At 42.2% G+C, this 19146-nt stretch overlaps 1 protein-coding gene across 1 annotated transcript in view; it reads left to right on the top strand.

Moving 5' to 3' along the window:
• Positions 1 to 19146, top strand: part of CARMIL1 (capping protein regulator and myosin 1 linker 1) — a 361872-nt gene that overhangs the window by 192328 nt on the left and 150398 nt on the right. The window contains exons 17-20 of the mRNA XM_040433531.1: positions 4803 to 4875; positions 8444 to 8525; positions 16066 to 16165; positions 16263 to 16317. Of these exons, the coding sequence (XP_040289465.1) occupies positions 4803 to 4875; positions 8444 to 8525; positions 16066 to 16165; positions 16263 to 16317 (310 nt within the window). The remainder of the gene's footprint in view (positions 1 to 4802; positions 4876 to 8443; positions 8526 to 16065; positions 16166 to 16262; positions 16318 to 19146) is intronic.

Raw genomic sequence — 19146 nt, 5'->3', positions numbered from 1 at the left:
TTTTAAAAAAAAAAAAAAAACTTTCTAATTTAAGAGTATTTTTCATCTTGGTCTTAATCCTAATTAATAGCACAACAAAAAGGCATAACACCCATAGATGTTTAGAACACAATTAAATGTTCACACATAATTCAATTTGTAGTGGGCTTATTTGCATAAGCATTTTATCCCCATGGAAATTGCACAGCAAAATGACCATTGAAATTATAAAGATTAGAACAGCTGCAAGAAGCCAAACTTGCTCTCTGGTGCCCTCAATTATTCACATAGATATTTCATTATTATTATTTTTTTAATAAAGAAAACTGTACAGCTATACATGGTTCCTAATAAAACATGGCCGGGGGATTCTGGGGGTCTTCACATCAATAGTGGTTTACCACTAATTATTCTTCACCCCGAAAACAGAGAGGAATCAACGCAAGAGAACATAAAAGCATAAGAAATCATATATGCTGTATTTTATTTCTCTGCAGATTACCAGTATTGCAGCAGACAAGTCTAGAGACTAAAGGGACCTTTACATGGGCTGAGCTCATTCATCGGGTAATTGGATAGTTTGTGCGAACAAAAAATCGTGCTATGGAAACAGGATCTGCTGACGGGAATTACGAGTTGTGGGGAAGAGTGATAGGCATTAGCGTTCGCTTCTCCCCACACTCTGGAGGAGCATTGTAAATACAGCGGTCCTCCTCCACCAGTGAGCAGCAGTTTGTCGGGAAGGAACACGTCCTTCCCGACAATCTGCTGGTACATCATCCAGTGTAAAGAGACCTGAAGATAGGGCATACACTTTAGATATCCCACAAGCAACCAGCCCCCTGATCTGATCAACGGGGGGCCGACATCTGGGACCCCCGCCGATCAGCTTTTTGAGGAGACCGCTGCACTGCAGTGAATGGCCGCTGCTTCCTTGCAGCTTACCAAGCTCAGCCCCTTACATTGTATAGAGACTGTGCTTGGTATCGCAGCTTCAGCCCCTTTGACTTGAATGGGACTGAGCTGCGCCTAGGCCATGTGACTGAGGAATATGACGTCACTGGGACTAGGGTAGGCTGCAAGAAGGCAGTGGTGCGCAAAGAAGCACTGGGGTCTTCTCAAACAGCTGATCAGCAGCGGTCCTGGGTGTCAGACTCCCACCGATCAGATACTGATGACCTATCTAGAGGATAGATCATCAGTACAAAAATTCAGAAGACCTCTTTAAATGGCGAGTTGTCCATCAAAATCACTGTGTTCTGTCAATATTAATACATGTAAATTGCCACCTTTAGAAGTAGTGAAAATTGTTTGGAAAGCAGTATAAGCATTTTTTAATCAAATTAAGCAATATTAAGAAGTTGTTAAAAAAATATCTATTATATCTACTGGGATTAGTGGTGTCTACAGCGCATGCATCAAGCAAGAATGCAGAAGTGAATGAGAAAATAATGTATAGTACAACAGAAATGAACAGAGGGTTGATTTAGGGGTATAAACAACTACAAAAATATACTTCGTTATCGAGAATTATCATTTATTTTTTTAAGTCCACATTTACATTGTTTCATTTTCCTTGTGGCTGTATGTAAACAGCGCTGCTTCAGTTTAAAGAGACCCCTTGACATTGAAAAAGGCGGTGTAATCTGCTGCCAGCATGTTATGCGGGAGATGCGAGCAGAATGAAGTATGGTCATGTGGGAAAAAACTTCTCTTTATGCTTGAGAGTCCAGTGGTGGTCCTACCAAGTGATTGACCGCTATACCTCTATGCACAGCTATACAGAGGGTATCAGTCACTGATGAGACCACCCCTATGACTTCTCACATCTGGCCATTGTCAACACATGATTTAATCCATCCTTTGTGCATGCCTTGAAGACTACTGGATAATGGTGTCACAAGTCTTCCAAGGGCCTGATGTCACCTTGATAGACTTGGCCATATATAGCCAAAGGGAAGTAGTTGTAGAGATCAGAAATAGGGATATTTTTTAAAGACTGGAAATAAACTGCACATGTTAGTACCTTGTGATTTTGGTAGCGTACACCAAATATCAGTACTGTACCAGTGCTTGTAGTTTGATTATATGGTTTATTACATAGTGCGAGCAGTTCCTGTGCTGATAAATTGTGAAAAGTCCATTGGAAATGTCATAGTGTTGTCATCTGGGGTTTAAGCAGCTCATTGTGCATTCATGGCCACTTCTGACTCAAAATTAGTAGAAAATGCATTAACCTTCAAGTGAAGAACACATTGATCTCAGCATGTAAATCAGAACGTCTGCTGCTATTTGACCTATCATAAAGTCCACTTCTAAAAAAAGGGGGTTGTGTCCCTTGAGCAAATGGCAACTTAATACAAGGCAATTACTAATGTATTGTGATTGTCCATATTGCTTCCTTTGCTGGCTTGATTCATTTTTCCATCACATTATACCCTGCTCATATCCCAGGGGTTTACGACCACACTGCAATCCATCAGTGGTGGTCGTGCTTGCACACTATAGGAAAAAGTGTTGGCCTCTCTGGTGGCCAGGAACATGGAGTGTGCATGCACGGCCACCACTGTAGTGTGCAATGCACGGCCACCACTGCTGGATTGCAGGGTGGTCGTAACCCCTAGAAATGAGCAGTGTATAATGTGATAAAATTAATGAAATCAGTCAGCAAAGGAGGCAATATGGATAATCACAATACATTAGTAAGTGCTTTGCATGGTTAAACCCTGACAAATATTAATAAGAGATATGAATATATATTGTATAAGCAAAGAAAGAAGGAGATAAAATGGTTTAGAATCTGGGGAGATTGGAATCCCTAGAGCTTGCCCATTTTTCTCCAGCCTTCCCCATCTCTCCATCTGTTCGGTTATGGAGGGGAGATGGTGAAGAGAAGACTCATAGAAGGGGTGGGACTTTTTTTGTAAACGTGTAAAGATTTATATGCTTTCTTTTTAAAACCGATTGTCAATACTGGATCTTTAAATAAAGAAAGTGAATAAAAAAAAAAAGTGCTTTGTATTACCTTTATCTACATGATAAATGCCACTTGCTGAAGTGAGAAAAACCCCTTTAAGAAGCTACATTAGGGAAGTCAATGGGACAAATTTACTAATGTGTTGTGCTTTGCGTTGTCTAAGAATATGAATCACAGTGTGTTGGACAAGTTTACTATTCTGCAACATGGACCTTTATAAATTTGGAGTATCATAAATTCTGCACCGCATTTACGTTAGAATTCCCTCTGTGTGCCAAAATTTTTGTCTGCATACAAAAAAAAAAGTGTCTGTGCACATAGAAACTTTCTAGTCTAAGTTCACACCACCTATAAGTTGGCCTAATTGCACTCCAAAAACTTTGGAGCATTTTTCTCACACGATGACACATTTAGGCCACGCCCCTCTCCAACAAAGCCACGCCCAGTTATTGGGTGAGGCAGAAAAGGCTTAGAAAAAATGTCTAAAACCCGTAGATATGTAGCAAAGCATGCATGCCAATTTTTTGGTGCGAAAATGAGGCAAAAAAAGTCATTTTCTAAAGTAAATCTTCCTCATTATTTTTGTGTATGTAAACTATATAAAAGTACATATGTGATAGCTAGATATGTCATAGAATAGGATAGATACATATGATAGATACGGTAGGTAGATGGAAATGGTAGGTAGATGGTATGGTAGGTAAATAGATACGGTAGGCAGGTAGGTAGACAGATGACAAAGAATAGAGAGAGAGATTGTGAGATATGTAGGAGACACTCAACCTCATGGGAAACGCTTGCATCAAGCATGCTGAAACGAATTTTGGAAGTGAATAAACGATAACGGCCGGAGCTACTCATTACTGGGTTCATGTTTGGAAGTTGGATTTCTGTTTTTGGGGGGGGGGGGGTTTAGTTTTTTTTTTTTTTGAGGTGTGGTCCTAACTTTTGATCAGCTGAAAAAACAGCCTGTTTCAGTTTATTCTTGTTTTCCTTAAATTGAATGCTCAAAAATGTTTTGTCTCACTCCCATTTCTTCTTGTTGCATGTTCAAGCTCTACTTGGATACCTTGTTAAGATCCAGCCATGCTAATATGATTTTTTTGCCATTTTTCAAGTGGTCTTAAAGGGTTTCTGCAGTTTGTTTTAACTGATGATCTTCCTCTGGATAGATCATCAGCTTCTGATCGTGTGGGGGTCTGACACCCCGGACCCCCGCGATCAGCTCTTTGAGAAGGCAGCGGTGCTCCAGCAGCGCCGCGGCCCTTCTCACTGTTTACCGCCGGCCCACTGACGTCACGACTAGTATCAACTACGCCTGGGCGGGGCTAAGCTCTGTTCACTTGAATGGAGCTTAGCACCGCCCACGCTAGTTGATACTAGTCTTGACGCGGCGGTAAACAGTGAGAAGGCCGCGCCGCTGCCTTCTCAAACAGCTGATCGGCGGGGGTCCGGGGTGTCAGACCCCTCCGATTAGAAGCTGATGATCTATCCAGAGGATAGATCATCAGTTAAAACAAAGTGCAGAACCCCTTTAAACTTTTGATCAGGACTGTATCTAGGTATCTTCTATCTATCTATCTATCTATTATGTCTGACAGTCTTACAAGAGGAAAAATGCTCCATGTGGGGGATCAAATAATTATTTCACAGTTTCCATTACCAGCTTCAGTCAAGTGTAAAGAAACACCATATGTCTGTTGTCTGCACACCATTATGTTGGCTCTTAGAATGCAGAATTTTCAGACTACATTTTCCGTGTTTGCATTATCTCTTATATGGGAGCTGTGTAAATATAAAGGGTGTGTGTTATACTCAATAACTAGCTGAATTTTATATTGCAGAGCTCTGTCTTACTTGGCTTGGCATGTAACCCTAATTTAAAGGAGGAGGTGTCACTAGATCTGAGTAATTGTGAGGTAAGAGAACCCAATGTCGGTACATTTACAATCATTACTCCATATGCAAACTGCTAATAAATATGATATCAGGTCATTTGTCTTCTTACTGTATCTTTTGAGTTTATGTATTATCAGCCAGACGACGACTGTCTCCGTAATGGCTGTCCTACTGTTTGAAGACCCGCAGTGGTCTTATTATGAATAAGACATCTTCATGAGTGGACCACTATTAACACAGTCAAATTTCTAGAGAACGGTTTTAAAATGAATGGGAAAGAAGTCGGTGTATTTTTAGGACTTCGCCTCCCTCCACACTCCCCATTGGACACTCACTTGGCTGTATTTGTGTGGCCTTCTTTTTCTCACTGGTGATCTATTTACTGATATATAATCTTTGTACATTGCTCCAGTAACTAAACCCAGCACTCTTTGTAGTATATACCAGACAGGTTTGTGCTTATCACCCCCATTCTTTTAAATTAAAGGGGTTGAACCCGGACCATACTCATAATTTCACCTAGGCCGCCCCTCTGAGTGGACCATGCTCAGATGCTCTCCCTTGCCCTGCGCTGAATCGGTGACGTCACTAGCTCTGATGGGCGGGCTTTAACGCTGCCTTGAATCCAGTGACATCACCAGGCTCACTGCTGGGCAGAAGCCTCCGCTGCTATTACATCTCCTCCACAGCATGGGGAGTAGCAATCGCTATGCCATCTCTGTACAGTGGTTTGCAGCGGCGGATTGTAATTAGACAGCACTATTTCAGGCGGCCCCCTGGTCATCAGCCCACCAGGAAATTTCCCCTGTAGAGTCTGTGGCAAATCCGCCCCTGGCTATAATACATGTACTATGTATGAGTGGAGTATCGGAGTATTTCCTTGCTAGTGGCACCCGCTCTAAAACAGCCTAGGGCAGTGCTACAGACTACCTATTTGTGCTGGTGACGTCATCGGGCACACTGCGGAAATCTCCGCCTAGCATATGTGAGGAGAAGCCCGGTACATCACTTGGCAGTAGACAAAAACTATGCAGTGCAAGGAAATGCTCCACTCACACATAGTAAATGAGTTAAGAAGAGGTTATACAACCCCTTTAAATGAAGAACATTAATATTAGGGACCCAAGTTTTCACATAATTGTTAGGTTCCTTTTTGTTTTATGGCTTTTGTCCCGCACAATTCAGCCAGAAGTCATGGGTCTTGTGCAGCTTAGGCTACTTTCACACTTGCGGCAGTGTGATCGGCAGGCAGTTTCCGTCGTCGGAACTGCCCGCCGAATCTGCCGATGACTGAAAGCATTTGTGAGACGGATCGGATGCGGATCCGTCTCACAAATGCATTGCAAGGAAGGATCCGTCTCTCCGCTTGTCATGCGGACAGACGGATCCGTCTTGTAAATTTTTTCACATTTTTATCGGTCTGCGCATGCGCAGGCCGGAAAAAACGGATCCGGTATTCTGAATGCCGGATCAGGCGCTAATACATTCCTATAGGAAAAAATGCGGATCATTCAGGCAAGTCTTCAGTTTTTTTCGCCGGAGAGAAAACCGTAGCATGCTGCGGTTTTCTCTTTTGCCTGATCAGTCAAAACGATTCTGAACTGAAGACATCCTGATGCAAACTGATACGGATTACCTTCCATTCAGAAATGAATGGGGATAAAAACTGATCAGTTCTTTTCCGGTATAGAGCCCCTGTGACGGACCATCTATGCCGGAAAAGAAAAACGCAAGTGTGAATGTAGCCTAAGTGATATGAAATAAGTGCTATTGCTTACTCTGTTAATGGCCATTAACAAATAACCAACAGACAGCACTTAATTTTATTACTAAGGGTACATTCAGGACTAGCGTTTAAGTTTTCCGGTATTGAGTCCGTTCATAGGGGCTCAATACCGGAAAAAAAACGCTTCAGTTTTGTCCCCCATTCATCGTCAATGGAGACAAAAACTGAACTGAACAGAACCAAAATGCATTCGTTTCGTTTTGTTGCGTTCCCAGACCGGAGAGCAAACCGCAGCAGTTGTATTTTGCTTTCCGTCCGGGATGCGGAGCAAGACGGATCCAGGAATTATCTCCAATGCAAGTCAATGGGGACGGATCCGTTTTCTATGACGCAATCTGCCACAATAGAAAACTGATCCGTCCACCATTGACTTTCAATGGAGTTAATGACTGATCCGTCTTGGCTATGTTAAAGATAATACAACCGGATCCGTTCTAACAGATGCAGACGGTTGTATTATCAGTAACGGAAGCGTTTTTGCTGAAACCTGCCGGATCTAGCTGTGAAAGTAGCCCAAGCAGCACAAACCCATGGCTCCTGGCCGAATCTTGGCTGAAGTTAACAGGTAGAGGACAACCCACAGGTGAGTTTGGACGTCATGTTTTCCTGGGGCCATGCAGCATTGCCACCTATACTGCCCCAGGCGTCACTCTGGTTGTTGATGTATTATATCTACAAGTGTGTGTCTTTACTGTCATTTTGCATTTTAAAATTAACTACTGAGTTCAATTATTTCAAAGTAAAACTTTGAGCATGAACTGGATTCTGTAGTGGAAACGTCCCTTATGACTGTTACATTCGTATTCTTCTGCATGCAATCTATTGTGCACTTACCTCTCTCTGCTTTCCCTGATATGCTTCCTAAGCTTGGTCACTGTTGTAAGTACCATCTGTGTCTTATCTAGGCTTTCTCCTTATGTTACAAAGCTCTGTATGTATTGAGCCAAACCCCCTTTATAATCTCTTACGGTGAACAATACATAAGGGTTTTTGTTGTATTTCTGTCCTCCTGACATTAATTTACTTGCACTGAACCTTTGATAGACTCGGAGCCAGCACTGCTAAACTGATTGAGGCCTAGCTTTCCTATGCTTGAATCTAAATGTATTTCTTTGTGAGGCTAATAGTCATTTATTATACTTATTAGAGCATGAATATTCTCACAGTACCTGTTTGATAGAACATCTCACATCCAGTTCATGCCTAGAATAGTTACGATTATCTATGGTTAGGGAATAAACCGTGTTTTATACGAATTAATGGCTTTTAATATGCAACTAGTCTTCTACAAAATATATTGTTGTATTCAAATTAGAACTGTTACCGTTTTGTCTGCCATTCCAGTACCAGGAATGTAGGAGATGTCCTCTACCATTCCTGTTGGAGAATGTTCAGAAAACATTATTAGGCCCTGTTCAAACTGGCGTCATGGCTTCTGTTGTACACAAGTATTTTTTTTTTACAGTGGAACTCTATGGTGACGTTTGGCATCCATCAGAGGCATATGTTAAACGTGGTACAAACATTTGAAGTGAACACAATCTTTGGCTCTTTTTGTCCCGTGTTTAACATATATGTTGGGGGGGGGGGGGGGGGATGCAAAACCATAATACACAACTCCTTTCCATCCCACAAAGTCCATCAAAAAACGTATACAGTACATTAACATATACTTTTTTTTTTTTTTCAATGGATCCCTATGGCTGTATTTTGTATATGTTAAAAGTGGGACAAATAATGTGATTTGAACCCAGCCTTAATTGTACATTGATTACATCCTTTTATTTGTCTTTTGGATTTAGTTAAGATCAGGTGGAGCTCAAGTTCTGGAAGGCTGCATAGCAGAAATTCCTAATATCACCAGCTTGGATATATCAGATAATGGTAAGTGATATTCTGCACATTACATTCAAGTTGCAGAAACCCCTGGACTGGATCTCATAACTCGCTGTAATGTGACCTTATATGTCGGAAAACGTTGCCACACTTGAGTGGCTCTGAGTAGTTGTCGGAGGTGTCATGGGAACACTCTGCAGCTGAAAGTGCAGCGCACATGTGGATGAATCCGAATCTCTTCTATTAAAGAATGTATGCTGGATTTTCAGAAGGAGATGTGTGAAATGTTTTTTTTTTTTTTAATGGTTTTTATTTATTGCTAAGGAGCAAAAAAAGCAACTACAACCCCATAATGACTGTCATTTTTTTTTTAATAAAGATGTTTATTAGTATTGTGTCATGATCATAAAAAGATATCAATACAGTATCATCCATCATACAATAAAGATTACATTTCCATAATCTTCTATATTATGCATTTTAGGTGACATATCTCAGTTCAGAGCTGACAACACAATACTATGCATTTTTATATTTTTTTTTTCCCTCCCCCCCCCATGTAATCCAACAAATAATAACAGATCAAAGTATATCTGACAAGGGTAAACACATCTCTCTGAGCGCCAACTTGTTCGTCATCACCCATTAATACACTTTTCCTGATACCCCTTTGTCTCCTCTTACTTGTCCTGTCTTATATCTCTACCGATCACATACTTTAAGCCTACCTAGCCGTCCTTGATGTCTTCCTGCAGGTACCAAGCTGTTAGGCGAACGGTCTCATGATTCTAACTGATTCTGCCTCCTCCATTGAAGTTTAAATGAATTTTTTCCATGTCCTGTACAATTTTTTCCCAGCCGCTTCCTTTCTACCTATTGCTTCTAGCCACTCCAAGTGTAGCATATGCCTCAGACGTCTCAAAAATTCTGCCTTTGATGGTACCTCTGATTTAAGCCATGCCGACAACAGACATCTCTTTGCTTCCAGAACTATCCTATGTCCCATTGCCGTGAGGCCTTTATTCTGCCCATTATCATTTTCACCTTCATTAGACTCCCCCTGTTTTCTTGCATGCAGCATTACTATTTGGATGTCGAGTTCCTCTTTAGAATTACTGCCATTTCGTAAGATCGTTCTCACCATATTCCTATAATCTTCTAATTTTGTTGCAGCTCCACAGCCCATGTAGCAGATCAGTTTTGGGGGTGGAACATCTCGGACATGCCACTATCCTATCTGGTTTTGCGCTATTGAATGGCATGTCAAAACCATATAAGGCACAGTGTATAATTTTAAAGTGCGTCTCCCTCATTGTTTCATTCATCACTGACCTGTGTAAAGCTGCTATACCATTTCTCACGATGGGGTAAACCTCCTCCAGATCCAATTTGTTCCCCCATCTCCCGAACACTCCCTTGGCAAAAGTGTCTTCCCATTGGCTCCGCAGACTACTATACAAAAGCGATATGGATTGTCTATTTACCAGAGGTAATGAGTGTATCAAATTTATTCCTGCTCCATTCACCACCCATATTGGTAGCCAGGCTCTTACAATAGTGTTTGACTTGTAGATATGGGAACAAATCAGATCCCGACAGCCCCCACTTATCTATTAGTTTCCTGTAGAGTCGCCCATCTATTCTCCTGAATATGGAACAAATCGCCTACCGTCTTCACACCCTTGACTTTCCACCCCCGGAACGACCTCTCCGACTGCCCTGGCTTAAAGGCTGGATTATTGTGCAAAGGAAGGTGTTTCGAGACCTGATACGGCAATCTATATACCCTTCTAAGATTTTTCCACGCTATAATGGAATCCCGTAGTATTAATGAACATCTGGCTAGGCGTGGCAACTGAGATAGTTTGGTATGAGCCAAAGCCTTTAGATCCATGGAGCCGCCAACTGCTTTTCCAACCTTAAATTAGAGTAATGGGAAGTCTCATTGAACCAGTCCAATAGGTGTCTACTTAAAGAGGCCAAATTATATCCCCTAATGTCAGGCACATTTAGCCCTCCAAATTCCCTTCGCAGTTTCAGCTTCCTCAATGAGACCCTTGGTTTTTTACCATTCCAAATGAATTTTATAAAACATCCCTCCAAATTCCTCACATCTATGTGTCTTAGGAGTACTGTATGGTCTGGAGTGGGTACATCAATTTGGATACTGCTAGCATTTTGATTAAATGGCATCTCCCCATTAGAGATAATGGTAGATTCTGCCATCTGACTAAATCATCCTTAATTTTGTTGAGCAAAGGTGGGTAATTTAATTGATAGATGGAATGTGGCGTCCGTCCAATCTTTATACCTAAGTATTTGATTTGGGATTTTATCAAGGAGCCCACTATGCCCGTATTTTTATCTACCTCCAACCTGCTTTTTTGGCCTATCGGTAGAAGTTCACATTTGGACATGTTCACTTTGTATCCAGAATATTTCCCGAAACTCTCCAATGCTTTAAAGATATTATCTATTTGTCCCTGTGGTTTTGACATAAATAAAATAATATCGTCGGCAAACAATGCCGCTTTCACTTGCGACTTTCCGACTTTAATCCCTTCAAATAGGTCAGACTTGCATAGCTCTCTAGCCAGTGGCTCTAATGCCAGATTAAATAACAATGGGGAAAGAGGGCACCCCTGCCGAGTCCCCTTTTGTAAGTCGAATGGTTTGGATAAGTGGCCCTGCGTATAGACCCTTGCCTGCGGCCTGTGGTACATCTGCGTCAAGACTCCCCTAAAGGCCCCTGTAATCTCCATTTTATCCAGGACCGCCTCCAGCCATGCCCACCTGACATTGTCAAACGCTTTTTTCAGCATCTAATGTGAGCATGGCTGGGGTCTCTCCCTTCTCCGGATCATGTTGCACCCTATCCATAACGGTAAGAACTGTTCTAATGTTTGTCACCGCTGCACGGCCCTGAATGAAACCCACCTGCTCCTGTCCTACCAATGATGGCATCATTTTAGCCAAGCGGTCTGCAATAATTTTGGACAGAATCTTTGCGTCCACATTTATCAGAGAAATGGGTCTATATGAACCCGGCAGTAAAGGGTCTTTCTCAGGTTTGGGTAACAATTTGATGTAGGAGAGGTTAGTTCCATCCAGGGCCGATACGCCCCTAAATACGTCATTGTAAACCTCCATCAACACCGGCAATAGCTGAGTACATAAGGCTTTGTAGTACTCTCCAGTATAACCGTCAGGTCCAGGAGCCTTAGCGTTACCTAGCCCCTTTATCACCCCCTGCAATTCTGTCACTGTGACCTCTGCATTCAAGATATGTCGCTGTTCCTCAGTCATCTTAGGTAATCTATTTTTGTCAAGAAGTGTGTTACTTAAGTCGACCCTATCCCCATCTTTATACAGTTTTTCATAATATTCTCCCAAAATGGAATTAATTTTTGCCGGGTTATGTATAGTGGTCCCTACAGAATTTTTCAAGCTGTTTATATACTGCGGTTGTCTCAATCCTTTCGCCAGATTGGCTAAAAGTCTCCCTGACTTGTTGCCATATTTAAATATCTTGGCCTCAAATTCAGAACTACGAAGTAGTTCTTTCTCTTTCATGCACTGCTCAAAACTTTGACGTTCCTCAAACCATTTTTTCCTATTTGAATCTGTGGGGTCTTGCTTAAACTCTGCATAGGTCGTCCTAACTTTTTGGCTTGCCATTTCCAGCTGAGCTTGAGCCTTTTTTTTAAGACCTGTCAGGTATCCCATGATTCTGCCTCTCAACACTACTTTAGAAGCGTTCCAGAAAAGATTTGGTGTGTCAATATGATTCGCATTATCTGCTTTATATTCCTCCCACCAAATAGAGAGCTTTTCCAAGAACTCCTCTCTTGCGCAGAGTTGCGAGGGGAATCTCCATATGAAGTCAGGGCCTCTAGGGAAATCATCCCTCACCACTACTGTCACCGGTGCATGGTCCGAGATTACTAAGTCTCCTACATCTGATAATTCTACCCTATGTACCAAGTTGTGGGTCACTAACAAATAATCTATGCGGGACCAGGAGTTTTGGGAGTGTGAATGGAAAGTAAAACTACTCTCGTCAGGATGGGCTTGACGCCAGACATCTACTAATCCACCACCCACCAACAACTGTTGTAGCGCTTTATCTTGGGAAGTCTCCCCTCCTAGTTTTCCTTCATTTCTCTTCCTATCCACTACACCATTTAGAACCGCGTTAAAATCACCTCCAACCACCTTATTTATGCATGAGTCTCCTAACAGTCTTAATTCTAGGTCCTTTAGGAAGGCAGGATTCCCTGTGTTAGGGCAGTATATATTATACATACTATACTGTGTATTCTGCACTTGTATTACAATATGTACCCATCTTCCCTGTAAATCAGTAGTTTGTGATATAATCTGGCAGTTCAATTGCTTATTGATAAGCGTTATTACCCCCGCTTTTCGGTTAAGTGACGGGGACCCAATGACTCTACCCACCCATAACTTTTTCATTCTGTCAAAATCATGCGCCTCTAGATGGGTCTCTTGTAAGAAAACCACATCTGGTTTAAGTTTCTTAAGGTGTCGTAAAACCATCCACCTTTTCTGGGGTGATTTTAAACCTTTGATATTCCACGTTAGCACCTTCATGTCAGTCCCCTGGACTTTTTTTTTTTTTTTTTTTTTTTTATATATACGTTTGGCAGATATATATGCTATTCCAACCTACCGAGTCTGGGGTCCACGTCACTCACCGAAAGCGCCCAGAGAGATCCCTTGCGAACAAACAGATAAATGTTAGATTACCAACAATTTTGTGTAACACTGTCACAAACTTTTAGCTTCTCTGTCTTCCTTCTCCTCTAATACAACCTCTTTAATTCTTATAATAACTTCCCTTTTTTTCTGGGTTGCAGGCTGCCTCTCACCAAGATATCTAGGAAAAATAACACTCCTACTGTAACTTCTTGAGGTCTCCCCGTTAAACATATTAGGCTTTTACCCGTATCCATCTATACTGCATCTGGTATCATCCACCCCGCATATGACATCTCATTAGCACTGCACTTAATACAGAATATTAACATAACTTGGCGGGTATAAACCATAACCCTCTTCAACATATATGCAGTGACAGAACAGTGCTGCCATATTGAACCAGCAGGTATACCAGTCTCACATGCATTTTGAGATCTCTTATAGACCCCCTATTGATTAGATGGAAAACGTGGGTCATCTCCCTGGGTAGGGATCTTCTCTCCGGTCTGAAGATCTTCGTCCCCTAGTCCCAGGCTCTGGATATTCTCCTCCTCTCTCCCTTCTCCGTTCCCGATCTCTTGGGTTCACCACTCTGGATGAGCTTCTTCCTCTCCTCTTGTCTGCTCCCTCTGGCTCCCCTGGATTCTGTATGGATTTAATCCACTCTTCTGCTGTCGTCGGATCATGATAAATCGTGCTTGACCCATTAGGATGCAACACCCTTAACTTTGCTGGGTATTGTAGTTGAAACCTGCGTCCCTTTTGATGCAGTAAAGTGCAGACGTGACTAAACTCCCTCCTCTTCCTAGCCACAGCTGCAGAGTAGTCACCAAAAAGTAATACAGAGTGTCCCAGCAGCTTTAGTGGACCTTTCTTGGCCCTATATGCCCTCAGCAGGGCTTCCTTATCGCAATAGTCCAGGAATTTCATAATAACCTGACGTGGTTTAGGACCTTGACTTCTAGACGGTCCCATCTGGTTCTGCTGATCCTCTAGTACTGGACCAATTCTGTGGGCCCTTTCTACTTTACAGCGCCCTTCTAATCCCAGAGCCCTGGGTAATTCTTTTTCACATATATCCATCAGAGTCTGCGGTTTAAACTTTTCAGGTAGCCCCAACAGTCTCAAATTGCTCCTTCTGGACCGATTTTCCAGGTCCTCTACCCGATCATACAAAATCATATTCTGCTTTGAAAGCTCATTAACTTTTTGAGTAAAAGCAGCCGATTCATTTTCAGCCCTAGACACTCTCTGCTCAAGTTCTTCCAGTCTCAGATCATGCTGGGCGACCGCCTCATGCAGCTGCTGTAACGAGGCAGACAGAGTTATGGTGAGTGTTTCTCTTATATCGGGGGCTAAATGTCTGGCCACCTCTATGGCCAGCTTTTTGTAATCAATGTCCATTGAGGGGTTTGGCTGGGTAACTTGCTCTTCACTCATACCGCTTTCTAGCAGCACTTGTGTCAGCGGAGATGGAGTAGAAGGGCGCGAGTCCGCCATCTTGTCGAGCATGTCCTCAATGACTCTGCCCCGTCCTCCGGAGATCCTCCTTTTGCCGCTCCGTAGCAGGTAGCGTTCCATAAACTTATGGACTCTGGATGTTCAGGGACCAGGACGTACCTGTCTCAGCCCCCTATTGCCGATTTTTGACGAGCGGGATTCAATATATGGTGAGAGGTCACCGGAGCTCCTTCACGCTGCCGCCCGCATCCCAGCGCCGGAACCGGAAGTAATGACTGTCATTTTATCGTTATCTACCATTTCTGCTCACAGCTCCTTTTTAATTTAGTAACCCCATTTCATAGGCTTATATATCTGCTCTTATTATAAAATCATTTATTCTGCAGTTCTTTTTATCACTGAAGTATTAATATTGGTTTACACATTTCTTTATTTCATTTTTTCATTTTTTTTTTTGTCCAGAAACAATGCAATACTTATCCATTGGCTGTGTCTCATATTACAGATCTTTCCCAATCATTGAATGGAGCTTGGCTGCAATACCAGAGACCGCTCATGGGCAAGAATGGTGTTTCTGGGAAAAAAAACTATAAAAAGCAGACCTTATGGCCTTGATTTATTAAGGCTACTTTCACACTGGTGTTTTGGCTTTCCGTTTCTGAGATTCGTCATGGGATCTCACAAGCGGTCCAAAACTGATCAGTTTTGCCCTAATGCATTCTGAATGGAAAAGGATCCGCTCAGAATGCATCAGTTTGCCTCCGATCAGTCTCCATTCCCCTCTGGAGGCGGACACCAAAACGCTGCTTACAGCGTTTTTAATGTCCGTCTGATGATGCGGAGGCAAACGGATCCGTCCTGACACACAATGTAATTTAATGGGGACGGATCCGTTTTGACTGACACAATGCAAAGCGGATCCGCCTCGTCATTGACTTTCAATGGTGTTCAAGACGGATCCGTTTTGGCAATGTTAAAGATAATACAAACGGATCCGTTCTGATCGGATGCAGACATTTGTATTATTGGTGCGGATCCGTCTGTGCTGATCCATGACGTATCCGCACTAAACGCGAGTCTGAAAGTAGCCTTAGACTGGTGTCTGACTAGTCATCCAATTTATGATGAGGAGCAAGCTTCGTCATAAATGACATGTCTCCTCCAGCATTCCATGTGCTACAATGAAATGTACAACAGCTTGGAACAGCCATAGATTTTAGCCACTTATTGGTGTAAATAATGATGAATATGTCCGGGTCTGTCACCAAAAAGGCGTAGGGGGCGTGATGATAACTAAATATATTCTGACTTAGAATCGGCCTGTTGAAGCTTGGATGTCACCTGTGTTCAATGTTCTTTACTTCTTGATCATCTTGATGCAGCACTCTATCCATGTTCTTCCTAGGTTTGGAGTCTGACCTCTCTACTCTTATAGTCTGGCTCAGTAAGAACAGATCAATAAGACACCTGGCATTGGGAAAGAATTTTAACAACATGAAATCCAAGTACGTTTATTTTTTTTCTATTTTCTTCCTTTCTCTGTACTTTTACAGCACATAATTATGTGACAGAAATGCAGCGTGTCTTTATTTGCCTCTGCAGAAATGTAACCCCTGTCCTGGATAACTTGGTTCACATGATACAAGATGAAGAATCGGTAAGTAATGCCTTTAACTGAACCTAAAGACCCGTAAACATCAATTGTACCATGGACTCCAAGGCTATCAAATTGTACTGTTCATGCCCATGGAACATTAAGTCCCAAGCAAGCAATTACTACTAGCAGACACCTTCATCTCCAACGGCTCTGGCAGACTATAGTGTAGACATTGATTAGAGCCTTTGTATGTCGTAAAGACAAAACGTTTCTAACTGGAACCTGATAAAGTCTGTTTCATCAATGCCTGGCAAGCTTCAGCCACTGGAAACTATATGGCCATTTTTCTAGTAGTTCTGCATGTTCGTGCAAAAATGTATATCCGATGATTCCCAGGTTTCCCTGTCTTCACCCATTTCACCTTCGATTCCACGATTCCCTTTCCCACCCAGCAGTCATACTCCCCTTCCTTTCTCTTTTATGAAAACTACTTTATTTTTTTTATTTTTTATACTAAAACTTCCTTTTTGTACTCTTCTTCTTTTGTCCCCTTACCTTCTCCTACTATCCTACTTAATCTCATTCACTTCTGTGTAAAGGTTGCCATGCATCTTCTAGCAATAACTGTTGGCAGAGGATTTGTGTTCATGTGTTCTCGATAGGGAGAGGGGGGATGAGCTGCTTCCAGAGACCTTGAGGACAAAGGATCAGACATGTTGAAATGTAATATGCTTGTTCCTTTTTCTTGACATCTGGAGAACAACTGTCGGCTTAACATCATTAGATGGTCGAACGGTCCCACCGAAATAAGCAGCCTATCATACTTTCATTGACATCCCCCTGCCTGCTCCACCTCATCCCCGACGCAGATGAAATATTGTGTATGCCTCATACCTGCGGTGGACTGGGAACTTAATATGGCCCTGGAAACAAAATCCTAAAAGTGGCCCCGTTTTGTAGGGGGGTCCAAATTAGCAGATGGCGGGGCAACTCAAATTGGCGGGTCAGCAATACCATAATGTAAAATACAGTCTCATCAGAACCATATACCACAGAGCAGAACAATATATTGCCCCAAAAGCTGTCCCTCTGTAGTGACCATCAATAGATGCCATTTTCTGTCCTCCTCCTCCAGTTAACTCTGATTAAGATGTCGAGCAAGGGGGCTTAAGAGGTGATATTTGGGCAAGAGCAGTTGAAGTACCTGATTCTCAGAGTTAATTATCACAGAGCTCATTATGTACCCTGGCAGCAGCAGAGAGGAGGGCTTGGGTTGCCCCCTAGGCATCAGCCCCCTGGGAAATTTCCCTGTAAGGTCTATGGCCAGTCCGCCCCTGCCTTATTCTAACATTTCCCTTCTCCTCTCCTGACATGCACAGAGAGTTCATTAAGCTGAGGTGTACACAACTCCACTAACTCAGGAGAGGAGGAGAGAAACAAAATGTACACCGCATGCGCACGATTTTGGACTTCACGAGGGATTACGTACAGCAGGCAAGGGGATGTTATACAAAGTGAGATGGGCGGGCTTCAGGGTTGACTCCGTGACTCGGCCAATGAAATGTGACAACCTGATGACTCAGGGTCGCTCGTTTACATATGGAAATGTACTCTTTTAAAGCATAATTATATCAAAACAACAAAACTACCGTAAGAGTTTTGAAAAAGACAACAATGATTTTGTAGTGATGTGATCTCCAACACCATATCCTTGACTGAATACGGCAAACTGCGTGGACAGGTTCCCTTTAAAGCGTGAAAATGCATTAAGAACATAAGATATTGAATAACTGATCACAAGTAGTGGCTTACATCTTTTGTTCCCTACATTGTACCAGTTTGGGGTTGTTTAGAGGTATTATCATGCGTGGACATAATTACTGAGATGCATCTTTCATTATTGAAATGCTTCAAGGGTTCAAAAAAAATGTAATGGCCCCCTACTGCACTGTTCCAGATATTGTATAACACAGTGGGGTTACCATATTGTATTGGCTTTGCATCTTCCTTGGGTTATAATGAACAGTGCCTGCTGGTCGGCTTCTATCATCTATCATCTGAATACAAGCAGCAGGGTATTCTGGAATTCAGTGCACGTACCACTTCTGAGGACGGCAGAGAAGAGAGGGTTGAAGCACAAGCACATCTTTCCATTAAGAAATCTGAAGATCTGAACTGTTGGATTTATTGGTCGAGGTGGCATCTCTCCCTTCCTCCATACTATCCTGTAGCGTTCACAAGTCTGACATCACAGGTCCTCTGCAATGCAGGTTAATAGGAGGTTCAGATATTTCACCCTCCGGAGGAGATGATGTCCGATTTACTCCCACAACAATAGAGTTACTGTTCTCCTTTCTCCCGGAGATTTGTTTTTCTTGGAGTCAAATTCTGTTCCTTTAAGCAGGTTTCTAAAGTAAATGCAATACGCAAAATGAACCTGCTGGAGAGATTAAATATGCCGGAGCACTTCTGTTAAAAACCTGCTTTTCCCCACAGGGAGGGCTTGGTTTTATAGCTTCCCTTGATTTTTTTTTCAAAGCTCTGTCTTTCATCAAGTAATATCCTTTTTATTCCCAGTTCTAATGGGTAACTTTGTTACTTTTCATCACAGAGAAGAAAGGAGAACGCCTCTGGCTCACTCAGTATTTAAGCCGTATTTTCTCTACTTCTTTCTTCTTTCAATTTTTGGGGTCGCAAGAAACTTTACAGCATTTACCACTCGGCTGTATGTTGTGTTTTGTTTTCTTCTCTGACCCCTCAAGGTGCGAAGTGTTATAAATTATATAGCACCACACTCTATAAATATTCTCTCAACAGGGTATTCCTTAGTGCGTCTTGTCTAATCTCAAATGTTTCTCTAGAAAATACCCAAGTGTGTGTTATGTTTTT

The sequence above is a fragment of the Bufo bufo genome, chromosome 5 (assembly GCF_905171765.1).
Source record: "Bufo bufo chromosome 5, aBufBuf1.1, whole genome shotgun sequence".
In the NCBI taxonomy this organism is placed as follows: domain Eukaryota; kingdom Metazoa; phylum Chordata; class Amphibia; order Anura; family Bufonidae; genus Bufo; species Bufo bufo.
The sequence above is the reverse complement of the archived record's forward strand: the minus strand, read 5'-3'. Positions and strand labels throughout refer to the sequence as shown.